This window comes from Tachypleus tridentatus, chromosome 7, assembly GCF_004210375.1.
Source record: "Tachypleus tridentatus isolate NWPU-2018 chromosome 7, ASM421037v1, whole genome shotgun sequence".
NCBI lineage: Eukaryota > Metazoa > Arthropoda > Merostomata > Xiphosura > Limulidae > Tachypleus > Tachypleus tridentatus.
The window spans coordinates 100,242,438-100,260,278 of NC_134831.1; the positions used below are offsets into that span (position 1 = coordinate 100,242,438).

Sequence of the window (17,841 nt, forward strand, 5' to 3'; positions counted from 1 at the left end):
TGTAGTAGAAAGTCTTTATATGGTGTTTATATAGAAACTTTCATTTTCAGTGGAGTGATACTTGCTGTATATGGTTTTTATGTAACCTGAAATATCCACAATCACCATTCATAGCAAGAAAACGATTATAATCAACTTGGTTAGGTCATGTACTACATTTCTACAGTTAATTCTTGCCAGAAATTGGCTAGTATAATTGTGTATTTCCACTTTCAACAGTTTTAAGTTGAATGATATATTTCTGTTACATGGTTTCTGAGAAAGTAGACCCCCTCTTCTGTGGAGTGTATATAGAAATTTAAGATACTGGAGTTTGGTTTTGTGTGATGAGTTCTTCATCTTGTAACAGTTTTATATTACTTTGTAGGTTGAGATTTATTTAATTTTTATTATTTTTTAATGTTGAAAACTAAGTGAAAGTAGTACTTAAAGGTTTTGTGTGTTTTCCAGTACACTTACAGTAACTCCTGTTTTCCAGTACACTTACAGTAACTCCTGTTTTCCAGTACACTTACAGTAACTCTACAGCTCATTCAAGCAGAGTTGAAACAAGATTTCTCATCAGATGCAGAATTTTCATCTTTGGTGACTTCATCTTTGTCACTTCAAGATTTAGTTGTCACCAGTGGACACACAAAGTTTACTTCCCTTGCTAAATCTGCTGTTAAGATCAATGTACATCATAGTCAGGTTTGTAATTTTCTCCACGACTTGATTCTGATGTATTTTCTGTTTTATAAGCTGAAAGTAGAATAAATTCTATTCATCATTGGTGCAGTTTTTATGTAAGAAATATATTAATTTATTATACAAGAAATCCTGATAAACTGATGTAAGGATATTTGGTCGTACTTTTGTTTTATCTCTTGCCATGAGTGGTACATTTCTTAATCCATTCTTTCTATTGTTTCCCAACTTTTGCTACTTAGGGATTTATTACTATGATTTAGCACTTCCCATGATTTCATGAAATGGGATTTGTATTAAATATAATTTGATATTAATTTTGAGGTAATTTTGATATGCTTTAAACCACTGTTACTTTAGTCACAAAGAGTGTATTATTGTTTTTATATTTGTAGTTCTGTTTCTGCCTTAGTTAACCTTGTTGTAATGGGTTGGTCAAAGTGCATGTTGCAACCTTTTTACAGATTTACATTCAAACTTTAATATCATAATATGTGAATACAATTGGTATTAAATGTTCTTAATAAATTAAAGTTTAATATTATATATGTTTTATGTTCTTCACTTTATAAGGATTTTTTTTTTAAATCTTCAGTTTCCCTGGTATAAGAATTGTGAAATTATCAAAGTAACTTGGCCTGGCATGGCCAAGCTCGTAAGGCGTGCGACTCCTAATCCGAGGGTTGCGGGTTCACACCCGCGTTGCGCTAAACATGCTCGCCCTCACAGCCGTGGGGGTGTATAATGTTACGGTCAATCCCACTATTCGTTGGTAAAAGAGTAGCCCAAGAATTGGCGGTGGGTGGTGATGACTAGCTGCCTTCCCTCTAGTCTTACACTGCTAAATTAGGGACGGCTAGCACAGATAGCCCTCGAGTAGCTTTGTGCGAAATTCCAAAACAAACAAACAAACAAAAATCAAAGTAACTAAAAGGTAAAAATTAGAAACAGGTTACGTTAGTTACTATAAAAAAAAAATAAAAATAATGAAGTACGTCTTCAAGTAGCTCATGCTTTGTGTAATTCAACTGAATAATGTGCTTCACTGAGTCATAATTATTAGTTAGACATTGTCCAAAAGGAAGTAAAATGATAAAAATTAAGTAGAAATAAGTGTATACTGTTTAAGCTATTTAGAATAAACACTTGTGGTTTCCTGTTACAATTTGCAGTCATACTAGAAAAAAAAAAGGTGGGTGGGTAATTTAAATGTTATTCCCTAATTTTGTTTTGGGGTCAGTCAAACTGACCAAAAGGGTGTGGAGTTCTACCCTGAAAGTAACAAATAATGTGTAAAGGTTTTCTGAAAGAGAAAAGTTTGTTTATTTAGGAGGTTTCAGAGATTATACAAATGAAATTTGAAATTTTTCAGATGAAGATGAGTATTTTTAATCTTAATATGAAAATCACTGTGCTCTTGGAACAAATAGTTCATACTCTGACTTCATATATTTATAAACATAATTTTCGAAAATAATTAAGAATTATAGTTTTTTTTTTGTCTGTCAGAAACTTGCTAAATTTTGTGAACATATAGAATTATAGTACGTATGCCACCATGATTTACAAGTCATTTACATGGTGGTTGTAAGGTCATATAAAATACACGAACAAGTTGTGAAAGAGTTAGTTTTATGTTTTAAACACGTCACTAAATCGTGCAGCTATTTACTGACTTGTTTGTTTTGATACTGTTCTTTTAACATTAAGTTCAAGATAATTATTTGTCTTAAAAATCTTTCATACATTATATTGTATTGTATTTTTGCACAACTTAAGGAACTTTCATGATTCTTGTGTAACATATTTTGTTGTGTTTACAGTAGTTATGATATTATAGTATTTTCTGATAAAACTGATAACAACAGGTAAATATTAAGTCCTCAAAACAGGAGGTTGTAAAATATGCTAGTAAATAACATTTGACAATGAAAATTTAGGCAAAAACACTTTATTAACAATGTTGTGTAATAATAATATTAGGACACTCAAGTTTTTATTACTCTATCTTTTGAAGTACTTCAGTGACAATGCAATTTTTTGATGAATAATTAATAGCTTTAAAATTTATATTCAAGTTAAAATTCTTACCATGAATTTTAAGAATGTCATTTCACTCTCATTAGGTGATCAGTCTTGTTATTTTAAAAGGGGAAATCAGAGTTTTCAACATCTCTATCTCTAGCTGTATCCGGTATGTCAATTGTCATTAAAAAGTAATTATAAACTTATCTAGTGTATTGTCTGCACATAAGCAGTCATATCAAACTATTCCTGACTATTTGTGACTGCTTGATGTCAGGGCTTACCATAGTTTGCAGCTGGCACATTCTGCCTGTTTGTAACATATTACTAAGCATAGACAATAACAAGTGTACTGGAATTTTGAAAATATTTACCTGAATGTATCTAAAGATATATTCACATTCTAAGCTGTGAAAGGGTTGCAAGCATTATATTTAGATATTACAGCATGACTGACACCAGTCTAAATATAAACTAAAAACTCCAAAATCTTACTTTCAAAAGATGGACTTTTAATCTTTTAGGGTAAACTGGGACATCATAAATTACAATTATTTATTCATTAAAAGTTTCACTCACATTTGCAGGTGCTGCATTTATGTTTCCACATTATTAAATATCTTGAATTTTATGCTGTTTTTTAGCCTAAAATATATTTGTTACTGTAGTTAACTGTTTATTTACCTTCTAGGTGGAAGGAAAGAGAGCTCTAGATAGTTCCATTCAGCTTTCTTCACTTCATGTTGACCACCATCATGATGAACTTTACTATTGGCTAGACTTATTACCAGCATCGGCCAGTAAAAATACAGCTGGAAAAAAATCCAAGTTGGTAGAGAGTTTTATTATTGAAATTAAAAAAAATTTATGTGCTTAAACATTTAGACTGAATAACTTTTTATTAGTTAAAATATGAAATTCTGCTTTTTTTAAGTCTCATTGTTTATGTGGAGGTAATTACTTGTGGTACAAGTTTTCTTATGGTTAATATGAATGGATTTACAATTTTAATACCCATGGCATACCTGACACTTGGCTATTCAAAGCAGGTTTTTGTCCCATCATCAACAAGCTTCCATTATTTTAAATCGTTTTCTTCTACTCGCCTGACTCAATAATTTTGAAGTTGCTAATGCACCAAAGGGTTAAAGATTTGTAAAGTGTGTATTGAAAAATGACCAGTATCTAGTCTGGTTTTATGTTAGTGACCAACAAACAAGTCAGGTGTGTTCATACTGAATGCACATTTCTTAACTTGAATCTGAAGAGGTTCAGTAATGTTAGAGTGAGCTTGAAAACTTAGGCTAGGTGTGGCTTAGCTATTAATGTACTTGGACTGTGGACCCGAGGATTTACAGTTTACTACCAGCTACTGAAAAAGGTACTTTGTACTTTAGGGCTTTGAGTATGCCATAGTCGTAGCCTCTGAAATTTCGCAAAGTTTCGTTGGGTTTTACTATCAGAGCCATGAATTCTTACCAGGGACCTTAAATGTCTTAAATCATTGATTGCAATTGAGAACAGGAGGAGATTGAAGAAAGCATGCACATGCACACACACACACACACAATTCTGTAACAAGAACTATTAGATTTGGAATTGTTGGAGGAGAGAAATCTAAGTCCTGGAAGCGGACAGGGAACTCTGAGCAACTGATCCTCGTTGCACAAACAATGTTGTACTATCCATAAAGGCCTCTTCTGCAGTCTCAAGTAATCCCTGAAGATCAGCCAAGAAAAACCAACAATGTTGCCTTACCAAAGGAAATACAGAAACTGGTTTCAGTCATCACTGAAATTTTCAATATTATAAATTATGACATGGTATTGATCCATAAGCTCAAACATTATGTGGGAAGGTTGCAACTGAAATCCTATCACATGCTCTTTGGGAAGATCCTTCCAAAATATAGGATTGACATTGTATTTTATGTATACCTTGAATGGAATATCAAAGAAGAGATGTGCTAGTGTTGGAGACCAGAAGAAGAAGATAGTAAGTGGTAGTATGGTCCACCAGAGGATGAACTTTCTGATGAGTATTGATGATGAAGTAGCGTTGATTCAGCTTCTTGTAAATGAGTAGAAAGAATAGTTAATTTACAAAGTGATCAGAAATATATCAAGATCTTGTGTGACAGACTGAGAGTTCATCAAATAAGAAACTAACACTTATTTGTTGAGGTAACTGTTCAAGATAATGTATCTTCCAAATTGTTCAATGAATGGAATGATGTGTTCAGAAATGTACAATGTGTGAAATGTGTGAAAATTGGGAGTGAACCTGGACTTTTAAATAGTGATGATGTTGATCAAGTAAGTTCTGATATGTTGAAGAAGTAAAACAAGGAGTGATTTACATGGGTAATGAAATGGAATTTTGATGTGTTAAGGAAGTAAAACAAGGACTGATTTACATGGTTGACAGTTGATCAAATGGAATTTTGATGTGTTAAGGAAGTAAAACAAGGTCTGATTTACATGGTTTACAGTTGATGAAATGGATGTGTTAAGGAAGTAAAACAGTAACAATAATTGAATACATTGATGTGATTTGCTGTACAGTCTACTTTAAAGGATAGGTCACAATGTTCGTATGCTAATTTACAAGTTATATTTCAGTTATTTTGTACAATGATTTTAGATTACCACATCTTCAAAACACACATGCACAAGCCACATGTTTATTTCATTGTGAAATGTTTGTGGTTTCAGCTGCTTACTAAAATATAACAAATATTTATGGTATCAGTAAAATTATCAGTAATAATAGGAGCTGATAAAGATATCTGTGGGAAATAGCTCCGGCATGAATAGAAATATCTTTAAAAATAATGGGAACAGTAAAGATATTTAAATTATTTATGGCAGCAGTAGAAATGTTATCAGTAATAACAGGACTTTGTAAAGACGTGTGGGAAGTACCTATGGTATGAGTAGAAATAACAGGAGTTAATAAAGGTAAACTTGTAAATGTATCATGATTAAAAGTTTGACCTCAGTCTTTAAATAGATTATAAATATTAGTGTTTTGGGTATTTTACATATACATTTTATCACTTTCTGAATGAAGACAAATATATATTTAAAAACAATTATTACTCAACCTCAGTTTTTACTAACACAAACCTATGTGTTTCATACAGGCATCTCTTTATGTTAGTAGTTAGTAACTGTAGTATTGATATCTTGTTTAAAAGAAATGGGTTGGGAGTACTTCCTTCTTTGTTTCTCAAATAATACACAGGAAAAGTGTTTCAATTGTACTCTTTTAGTCATACGGAACTTATTGCATCAAAATAATTCAATGAGCATATCTCGTACTTTTCATAAATTTTAATGATATAAACTGTAATGTGTTTATGTATTAAAAATGGTACCTTTTATTTAAAAATATAATTATTTTAAGAACTCCAGTTTCTCAGTACAACATAAGTAAAGATATAATCAAATCCTCACATACAGTTCTAATGAAAGTTGTGTTCTTGTTGTGAGGAGAGTGCTTTTATTTGAAGTGTGTTCTCTGATTTTAAAAAAATGGTTGTTTCACACACTGTGGTTATTCTTTTAATTATCTGATCTTGAATACCCAAATATTGTAATGTTTTTATGGATTTTTGTTTGTAGTACCACTCAATAGGTGGTGCTACATTTCATCAACCCCAATCATGGCATCTGGCATTGAGATCTTGTATTTATGATTTCACTCACATACATAGATATACAGATGGCCACACAGTTTCTACATTATAGTAAAGTACTTCAGTTAATAGCCTCTGGTGTTTACCATAATTGATATGAAACAATCAAGTTTTCTGTTATTCTTGTTATAGGTATAGCTAAATCATAAAATGTTATTCTTGTTATAGGTATAGCTAAGTCATAAAATGTTATTCTTGTTATAGGTATAGCTAAATCATAAAATGTTATTCTTGTTATAGGTATAGCTAAATCATAAAATGTTATTCTTGTTATAGGTATAGCTAAATCATAAAATGTTATTCTTGTTATAGGTATAGCTAAATCATAAAATGTTATTCTTGTTATAGGTATAGCTAAATCATAAAATGAATTAAACCCTGCAGTAGTTTTTGCTGTGTTTTGTTTACCAGACATACATTTTTTCACATAAAACTACTCAGTGTCACTTGCTGTCATGCATTTTTATTATTCATTGTTAATAGGTTTTTTTTGTCAGAATTTTCCACTTTCTTAATTGCAATAATTTTGAATATAAAATGATAAAAAAACTTGCACACAACTTGGATTCACTGTTTTTTCCTTGCAATTTTAAAACTAGGATAACAACTTTGAATGATTCACAATAATAACAGACAAGAAAAGGCTAATTGATTAAAAACAGAGGCCTGGGATGGTCTTGTTGTCTTGAAACTTTTACATGTTCTACAATAATTCCTGTACACTGAATCACAAAAATATCCAATCATGTATGGAATTTTCACAAAACATCGTATGTACTTTTATATAAGTGAATCATTTTTGTTACAATTAAATCATATTTTGTTATGCCTGACAACCACTGGCTAAAGATTCCTCTAGACCAATTGCAACATGAGAATCTTACCTTTAGACCAATCACAACATGAGAATCTTACCTCTAGACCAATCGCAACATGAGAATCTTATTGATCATTCCAGAGCCCAAATATAACAAACATAGTAATAAAAAATGTTCATTGTGGTAAATGAAATAATAATTTAAGTTAGTTTTTAAGTCCTTATATAACAAATTACTTAGGTGATGGGGGGGGGGTGAATATTATTTTCAAAACCTGCATAGCTGAATTATTTAAAGTCCATTAATAAAACCAAAATATATTTTATGAGGTTTAAATTTACAGGCCTGTGTAATCATAATATATTTTTTTTCTCAAAATTTTTTACTTGAAACCACATTTGTTTGTTTTTTAATAATTCTAACTGGTATTCATATTCATAATCATGTCTATTTTAATAAATGACACAATTTTCAGTGTCTTTTGATCATTTCTAGATAAACAACAGAACCCACTTTTTTTACACCAGATAGCCACTACTAACTTTAAACCTTCATTTAATGTGTTTACTTGTGTATGATTCAAATATGTTGGGCATTGTTAGACTGTAAATCTGATGGTCAGTGTCTGGTTGCCATAAAGTCATGTCTGCCTTTGGGGTTAAAGGTGCATTATGATAGCAATTAGAGTAGTTCATAAATGGTTATGTTGACTAGCTGCTTTCCCTGCAACATATCAGCTCCAAATACCCCTTGAGTAGTTTGTTTTTTTGTTTTTTAGAATGTGTAAAACAAAATCAAGTGTTTTGAAAAGTGTATGTTTCTGTCAGTAACATCTTTCCTTATGAATATATACATGTGGTCAAGTCAATAACTATAGGTTATGCATTTAAAAATATTATAAAATGTAAATTAGCTCACACATCTTGAGTATATGAAGAAATAATTTAAACTAACATGTTTTCTTAAATAAGCAGATGTTTTGCTAAGGTAACAATACATTTCTTTTTAGCTGTTTTGCAAAATTTATGTGTAAGTGACTTGCATAAAGAGTATCAAAAATAATCCTCCACTTCTGGTAAGTAAACCATGCCAAAAATGGTCCTTCATGTGAGTAAACCACATCAAAAATGGTCCTTCATGTGAGTAAACCACTCCAAGAATGGCCCTCTGCTTCACGTAAGTAAATCGCTCCAAGAATGGTCCTCTGCTTCACGTAAGTAAATCGCTCCAAGAATGGTCCTCTGCTTCACGTAAGTAAACTGCTCCAAGAATGGTCCTCTGCTTCACGTAAGTAAACTGCTCCAAGAATGGTCCTCTGCTTCACGTAAGTAAACCGCTCCAAGAATGGTCCTCTGCTTCACGTAAGTAAACCGCTCCAAGAATGGTCCTCTGCTTCACGTAAGTAAACCGCTCCAAGAATGGTCCTCTGCTTCACGTAAGTAAACTGCTCCTAATATGGTCCTCTGCTTCACAAAGCAGATTCTTTGTTAAAAACTTATAAAACTGTTGGCCCAACCAGATGTGACAATCAATTTAATGAGCATCTGCCATGAGAGAAGCCACTAAGTGTATACACTTTAGGCAACTTATACTGAACATAGGAGTGATCTTATTTCTGCTGTTATGTACTCTATATATACTTAAGTTAGTAGGTGAGTAAATACCATATATTTCGGTGTATAAGACACACCCCTATTTTCAGGAAAAAAATATTTTTCACAGTTATCATTTTATTTGTTCAACATGAGCATAATATTTTACTATTCTTTAGAATACTTCAAAAGTAGTAGAGGTATAAAAGTTTTGACCTTCGGTGTATAATACACACAAGGGTTTGGAGACCCCCCACCTTTTTAAAAAAAACACAAAAGTGCATCTTTTACACCAAAAAATATACTAATTGGAAAGAGCTACTTTGATGCTAGTGTTTTGTATGGTGTTTATGCAGGATGTTAAAAATAAATAAAAAGATTATTAAATATACTGTGGAGATAAATAATTTAATTTTCTTTCAAATTAAACTTTGATAATAAATAGTTTATATTTTTTATTTCAGATTTTTACCACAACATTTCATAAATGAATCTCTTCAACTTCATCTCAGTATAGAATTAGAAGACATTTTAGTATTAGCTAATTTTCCTGGCTGTTGTCCTTTTGGTGCAGGATTAACACACAGCAGGGTTACCACAAATTGCTTTGTTGATGTTTCTGGTGAGTATTGTGTGTAGAAATATATTAACATTAGAGTTTTCAAAAATACTAAGTATAGAAAAGAGAGAAGCTATAGAAACCTCAAAATCAGAGAAGACCCATCAAGTAATAACCCAGAAAGTCTAAATAAACTTAAATTTTATCAAAACTATGCACCCATGGTATTTCCATTATACACATGTCTTTACCATTTTCTTTCAAAGTTATCCTTCGAACTTAAGAAGTAATGTTATTTGAAATTATGAGCTGCATTATTGTGACCTTGTAAATTTGATTTATTTAAAATAAAAGTTATGAAAGTATACACCACAACTGTATATATCATTTTGCATCATAACTTGTAACATATTGTGATTTATTTATGAGAGAGATTTAAGAGAGTGTGGAGATTGTGCCTTTAACATAAAACTATTATTTTGTTATTTCTACATGTATTTTAAGTAATAACATAAGTAATACATGAACTGTTTGAATACTAGCTTATTAAAGTTTTCATTTTGGATAATGAATTTACATTGGCATCATACTTTTATTAGAAAATCATCACAATTTTATTTGTTGTCTTGTAACTTATTTCTGTGCCAGTGTTTTTGTACCACCTATAAGGCGTCTAACTTGTTCAGTTTTGATAAAATTGAATTTTTTGTTTCACTTATAATAAAAGATTTTACCAGTTTGTGGAACATTTGCATTGTAGTTTTCAGGTGTTGATATACATGCAAAATAAGTTTAAATGTCTGTTGGAAGGTACATCATTTAGTATCAATTTAAATTTAATGTGAAATTTCACATGTAGTTCTTTTTTTTTGAAGTTATTAGTTTTTATATTTGCAAGCAAGAACTGGCTATAATATTAAACCAGTGTCAAAAGTGTAAACCAGATGTTTTTTTTAGAGTTGATGATATATTTTCAATAATTTTTCAGACCAAATTCACAACAGTTCTTCAGTAAGGGAACTAAGGTATGTGTAATGTTGACTTCAACAGTATTTTTACCAAAGTTGTTAACGACCCACCAGTATTGATATTTGTATCTTAATTCATATTTCCTTGTGTGTGAACTCCTCCAATTTTTTTTAGAGCTAGCAAGATCAAATTTGGCACATGGATTTGTGTTGGCATGTGGTGAGGCCTTTAACTATATAGAGCCAAAAGATGTAAAGAAGGCCACCTTAGTGTGATGGGGGGGTCTAGAAGTAGGATTTCAAAGCCACTGAAGGTGAACCCCATGTCGTGTTTCTGCCTACCCTACAGATTAGTTCCTGGGGGGGCTAAAAAGGCTTGTTTTTGTGAATGCACCCTTTATGGGTTAACTGTAGAAGTAATTGGGAACGATGGTACATTAAAGTCACTGTAAATCTTGAAGTTACCTTTTAACTTCATGGTAAATGATTTGAATTTAACTGTATTATATATACTGTACATGTAATAAATTAATTCACATTGCAGTTGGTACAGTTTGTTTAATTACTATCTGAGTGGAATATTGTATTAAATTGGACATTGTGTATTTATGATTTTTGTTTGTATAAAATATTTAGATGGGTTGGAAACATGCTAACTTGCTCCTGTAAGCTTCAGTATTCAAAAGTGAAGCATAATCATCAGTTATTTAGAATTAATATCTTTCTTAGATTAAACATGATTGTTTATTAATAGATAAATTTGTAAAGTCATATTCATATCTTAGAATAAATGTATGTAAAACCTTTTGTCCTGTTTTGTTTTTTATGGTTTCACGATGTTATTCATTTTGCTGAACCACAAACAGAAGGAATCTTGTAAGTGGAATATTACATTCCAACCATCTAACCTAAAAATATGAGGAAAGAAAAGCAGTTAAAAACAGTTTGATACATGTAATCACAGGGTGTATGATGTGACCTTCTTTTATTTGAAGTCTCAATTTTTTAACTACTTCTAGTGGTTTTAATCTGTTTACTTTGAACTTGTATGATAGGGCAGAAAACGTATATAAAAGCTACTGTATCTTTCAGTGTCGAACTGTTGTTTGAAATGGCTTGGTGTAGAGTGAAAGACAAGAATATCTTTGACATAACATTTCAGAAGAAATGCCATCAATGGAACACACCTATTGGTTTGGGAATGATACTCTTCAAAGTATGTTTTTAAGTAATGTCATCACTGTTACACCACATGTAGTGTTGTTATCAATCTAAAATGTATAAATTTGTTCAGTCTAAATTTAAAAAAAGCAAAAACAGGAGAAAAAATTCAATTTTCAGTAACACACCAATCACAAGTGGATGTAGTGCCATAATCAACACATCCTATTCTGGGTGCACCTTCATTAGTCATACTTGTAAAATTTATTCTGTGCTGAAAAGAACATTTACTTTATGCATGAATTGCTTGGGTTATTAGTGTAAAAATTTATTTCATGAAACGGTTGTTTTTACAGTTGTCTTTGAGCATGGTGCACATTTTACGAGGCTCAATAACTTAGTGTTTACATCATTACAGATTTTACACAAATCATTTGTTCAAACATTTTGGGTATCTGTCATGCCTTTAAAGGTACTATAAACATCTCATAAATATATATTTGATGATTCACATTAAATGTCAAAATCGTATATCACACATGAAATATTTTGATTTTGTGTAATATTAAGTACACAACAAGAGAAAACGGTTAATTTAAGTTTGTTTTTGGAATTTTCAAAGGTTTTTAAATATTATTCATAATGTGTCAGTTACTGTTACAATGTTCACTAACTTTAAATTTGTTTATAAGTCAAAAATTAGTTTTTTTTTATATTGGGGCTCATTCACGAAAAGTATACAAATCATCCTAAATTTTTAGATATACTATTTTGTATATAAGCTATTAGAAATTCATTTTTTTAATTTTTTTTTGGTTATTATTTAAGAGAAAAATAATTCATTATGAACATCTATTTAATTTTTTATGGTTCTTTTTCTGCATCAAATTTAGAATCTGAATTTTAATAAATGGCTTCAACTTCCAGTGGTAATTTTTGACATGTATGTTTTGATTACTGTTAACTGTAGGTGAGAGATTATCCAACAGACTTTAAGATCCAGTGTATGGTTGAAAACCTGCAAGCAGAATGGAATCCTGATCTTGCAAACCTGATCACAAAACTGACACCTTTCTTTAAAACTGATTTAAACACAGTTTCTAATTTGTCAAATGTCTCCAGTAGTGCTGTGGAAACAAATGTAAGGATTAACCATTCTTCAAGGATCACAGACAAATCGTTTTTATTCCACACACTACAATTAAGCTTCAAAAACACCAGTTTGTATGCTGTCACAGAAGATGGACCAGGATTGATAGTGCAGTTTGACTCTGTTACATTAGATACAGCATCTGAAAAACTCTTTGTATCATTAGAAGGAGTCAAGATGATTACTATAGCTAGTGCTGACCAGGTTAGCTTTAATATTCACAATGAAAAGTCATTTGAGTCTAGTGAGCTCAACTATTTTACAGTATATTCTGTCATAATAGCCTGGTAATAAGTTCACAGTGAACAGTTTAGTTGATACTAACTGCTGTGAAAATAAAACTTTCAAAAAATGGGACTAGATGACAGTTTTGCATAGTATTCACATAAGTAAGCTTGTAATTTAATGTATAAATAGGTTTATCAATTAATGTAAAAGTAGGCTTGTGACTTGATGTTAAAATAGGCATATCAATGAGCATAAGAGTCGGCTTGTGACTTGATGTTAAAATAGGCATATCAATTAGCGTAAGAGTAGGCTTGTGACTTGATGTTAAAATAGGCATATCAATTAGCGTAAGAGTAGGCTTGTGACTTGATGTTAAAATAGGCTTATCAATTAGCGTAAGAGTAGGCTTGTGACTTGATGTTAAAATAGGCATATCAATTACCGTACGAGTAGGCTTGTGACTTGATGTTAAAATAGGCATATCAATTACCGTACGAGTAGGCTTGTGACTTGATGTTAAAATAGGCATATCAATTACCGTACGAGTAGGCTTGTGACTTGATGTTAAAATAGGCATATCAATTACTGTAAGAGTAGGCTTGTGACTTGATGTTAAAATAGGCATATCAATTACTGTAAGAGTAGGCTTGTGACTTGATGTTAAAATAGGCATATCAATTACTGTAAGAGTAGGCTTGTGACTTGATGTTAAAATAGGCATATCAATTACTGTAAGAGTAGGCTTGTGACTTGATGTTAAAATAAGCATATCAATGAGCGTAAGAATAGGCTTGTGACGTGATGTTAAAATAGGCATATCAATGAGCGTAAGAATAGGCTTGTGACTTGATGTTAAAATAGGCATATCAATGAGCATAAGAGTAGGCTTGTGACTTGATGTTAAAATAGGCATATCAATTACCGTACGAGTAGGCTTGTGACTTGATGTTAAAATAGGCATATCAATTACCGTACGAGTAGGCTTGTGACTTGATGTTAAAATAGGCATATCAATTACCGTACGAGTAGGCTTGTGACTTGATGTTAAAATAGGCATATCAATTACTGTAAGAGTAGGCTTGTGACTTGATGTTAAAATAGGCATATCAATTACTGTAAGAGTAGGCTTGTGACTTGATGTTAAAATAGGCATATCAATTACTGTAAGAGTAGGCTTGTGACTTGATGTTAAAATAGGCATATCAATTACTGTAAGAGTAGGCTTGTGACTTGATGTTAAAATAAGCATATCAATGAGCGTAAGAATAGGCTTGTGACGTGATGTTAAAATAGGCATATCAATGAGCGTAAGAATAGGCTTGTGACTTGATGTAAAAATAAGCATATCAATGAGCATAAGAGTAGGCTTGTGACTTCATGTTAAAATAGGTTTATCAATGAGCATAAGAGTAGGCTTGTGACTTCATGTTAAAATAGGCTTATCAATTTCCATAAGAGTAGGTTGTGACTTGATGTTAAAATAGGCTTATCAATTACCGTAAGAGTAGGCTTGTGACTTGATGTAAAAATAAGCATATCAATGAGCATAAGAGTAGGCTTGTGACTTCATGTTAAAATAGGCTTATCAATGAGCATAAGAGTAGGCTTGTGACTTCATGTTAAAATAGGCTTATCAATTAGCATAAGAGTAGGCTTGTGACTTCATGTTAAAATAGGCTTATCAATTAGCGTAAGAGTAGGCTTGTGACTTGATGTTAAAATAGGCTTATCAACGAGCATAAGAGTAGGCTTGTGACTTCATGTTAAAATAGGCTTATCAATTAGCGTAAGAGTAGGCTTGTGACTTGATGTTAAAATATGCTTATCAGTTGAAGACAATAATTACAAAGTATAGGATTATATGTTCCAGGCATACAATACTTACTCATTTTAGTGAAAAATGATTCAGAAGTAAACTATAAAATCCAGAAAGTTTTTTTTTTATAGGGATTAAACTATTTTCTGTGTAGACACAAAACTTGTTATTTAAAAGCCTTTTCACTGTATTTTGTTTTAAAAATATGATATGTAGTGGTTCTTTAGCTTGCTTGATTTACTTTTTGAATTAATATTAAATAGATCACATTGATATGTAAAATTTATTAAGACATAAAGATGAATGTGTTTGTGTTTGAATGGTAAGACTAGGGTACAAAAATGTGAATTGTGATAGGGAGGATGACTGGCTTTGGGAATGGTGTATAGAATTCTGCCTTCAGATGTGATTTGATACAGTAAATCTAAGGTATTTTAATGAAAGGCATGATAAATATTTAAATAAAAAGAGTTGGCTTTAAGTGGTTTTAGTTTAAAATTTCAGTTTAGTACATGGGTGGTTTTGATGAACCAACAAGTCCCTTGTTGTCTTTCAACATGTTTATATTTAAATGTGTGTGTGTATTATTTTTGCAAACAAAAGTACTTTTCTTGGATGTAGTGAAGAAGCTGAGTGTGGATGGAATACACGTATTTATTGTATGATTATATATAAAATTTAATATTGTATGATTATATATAAAGTTTTAAAATATTGAAAATTAAATATTTAATAATAAAAATTTAATAATAATCTTGATTTGATTTTTTGTTTTTTAGTGGTCAAAGAAAGAATAATAGTAGGAAGTATTCTTCACTCTGTTATTCATTTTATGATTGTATATTTAATTAGTTAAATTACTGTAAATAACTTAAGTCATATTTTTATATTTATACTATATATACGTGACTTAATTAAGTTAAGGTTACTGGCTGAAATGGTTCGTTTAAATTAACAATATTATGTATAACAATAGAATTCAAGATTTCTGATGTTAGAAAAACAAACAGGTTCAAAAAGTCTTGACAGGAAATGAATAAAACCCTTAACCTGAGTGCTTTTGAAAGGTAACTCTTTCTTCCAACTTTTGAAAATACTCAGGTTATAGGGTTTTATTCATTTCAATAGGGTTGAAAAACTGTTAATTACTGTACTAAACACATTTTAATATTCTATGAACATAGTTTAATTCACTTTTAGAAAGTAAGTTTAAAATATATTAATTTCTTTTCCATTATCAATTTTGCCTTTTCTTTCATAATGAAGTAATCAAAAATATTTGATTATTTTTATTTGAGTGTTAAATTATTGTATTCGTTTTTACAGCCTGTATTTTGTCAGAAATCACCAGATATAAAGAACAGTGTATTGCACTTGAAAACTGTACACCTGACCTACAAAAACCACTCTAAGGTAATGTTATTGTTTGGACATATTATAAAGTAAGAAAATAAGTGTTACTGCTTTATTCTTCAAGTATAAGAAACGTGTAATGTGAAGTTTGAAACGGTTGAAATTAATATGTAGTTGCAACTTTCATCATGGTCTGTAAATCACTGCTGTGACCAAGTTTGTTTGTTTTTAAACAAAAACATCTTATTTGTGTGGGGCATGGATTGGCTCTCAGTTTGACAGTGAGTTATAAGAATGACAGTCAATCCTTTAGAATGGATGATGGGTGGTTATGTTCTTGTTTATAATATTAGAGTGTAATTTTTGGATTTTGTTATTTTTATAGCATTAAGTTTATGAATTCTTTTGTACATAGAAACCTGAATTATTTTTTACATACTTAGTAAAGTATTTTTGTTAAAGATTTGTCTGAACTTAAAGTTGTTGAGTTACTTGGAGTGAAAGGTGATTTTAATGCTAAGAAAAAACTTATAACCCTTAGTTTTCATATTGTATAAAACCTCTAGTTCCTTGTAAATAAAAATAAAAAGTTTTTCATATTAGAACTTCATCTGTGTTTATTTACTTTTTTCTATTACTTTACTTCCGTTACTAAACAAGTACAAAAATGTGTAAAAACAAGAAATTTAACACTTACTTTAACCTTGAGGCCTTTAACACTGAAATTTGTGGTTTAATAAACCCGTTTCTTAATGTGTTGGTTGTCCAAAATTTAAATCATCTAGCCTTAAGGTATGCATTTTAGAACATAAATTATATTAGGCATTATAATATCTTAAGCCTATTATAATTTACTTGGCTTTCTAATCAAGCTATAAATAGTTATGAGGTTTGGCTCTAAAAACAAATTGAACAATTTTCTAACTTTCATAGTTCAGATCATTCTCTAGATTATAAACATATCTAATGGCAATGTCTGAGAAAATTATATACATATCTTGAAATAGAGAAAAAGATGGAAGGATGATATGATATGAGTTGAACAAATACAGTGATATCTCAGTAGAGAAAGAACATAAGAGGTTGAAATTGTATATTCTGTCTTGTCAATATGTATAGTACGCGTTTTTAATTAGTTGGATTCTCAAAGATCTTTTAAGGGAAGATAAAAAAATTCTATAAATGAGAAGGTCATGTGACTAAACAAAGATGTAGAATATACTGAAAACAAAAACTAAAACTTGTTTAAAGATTTGAATTATAAACTTAGTTTATAATATAATTTAGTGATGAGGTAGTTTAATTAAGTTATGATTGCAACTCTCTAAAAATATTTTTGACTTGTGCATTTTAACACACTCAAACTCAGAGACAGTACTTTTTGGATCCTTCAAGAAAAGGTTCTAATATTTAGTTTAGGTTCCAATTTGTTTTTTAATTTGTGCTTTCAAATTATCGATGTAATAAATATTCATATTATATATGTTCTTGTTAATAATGTAATAAAACATTAAAACCTTTCCGACTAGAAGGAAGTGAACTTACAGTTACTAGACGAGATTACTGGTCTGTGGAGCACTGACCTTCATATGATGGCTTTCACTTTAGCTAAAGAACTGTTAGCATTAAAGACTTTCTTTAAAGGTTGGTTGATAGACATATTCATTTTGAAACTGTGTGTTATTGGGATAGGTTTTCAAAGAAAAGATTAGATGTTCTTAGTAAGTAGCCGTGATGTTACGAGTGGTTGTAAAATCAAGTATGTTGTTTAAAGTACCTTGAAT

At 30.7% G+C, this 17,841-nt stretch overlaps 1 protein-coding gene across 1 annotated transcript in view; it reads left to right on the plus strand.

The window, feature by feature from the left end:
- The window catches only part of LOC143256285 (protein hobbit-like), a 108,534-nt gene that overhangs the window by 19,503 nt on the left and 71,190 nt on the right, over window positions 1-17,841 (plus strand). The window contains 8 exon segments of the mRNA XM_076513328.1: window positions 507-690; window positions 3,404-3,540; window positions 9,287-9,444; window positions 10,370-10,406; window positions 11,442-11,565; window positions 12,481-12,864; window positions 16,031-16,117; window positions 17,587-17,701. Coding sequence (XP_076369443.1) covers window positions 507-690; window positions 3,404-3,540; window positions 9,287-9,444; window positions 10,370-10,406; window positions 11,442-11,565; window positions 12,481-12,864; window positions 16,031-16,117; window positions 17,587-17,701 — 1,226 coding nt within the window.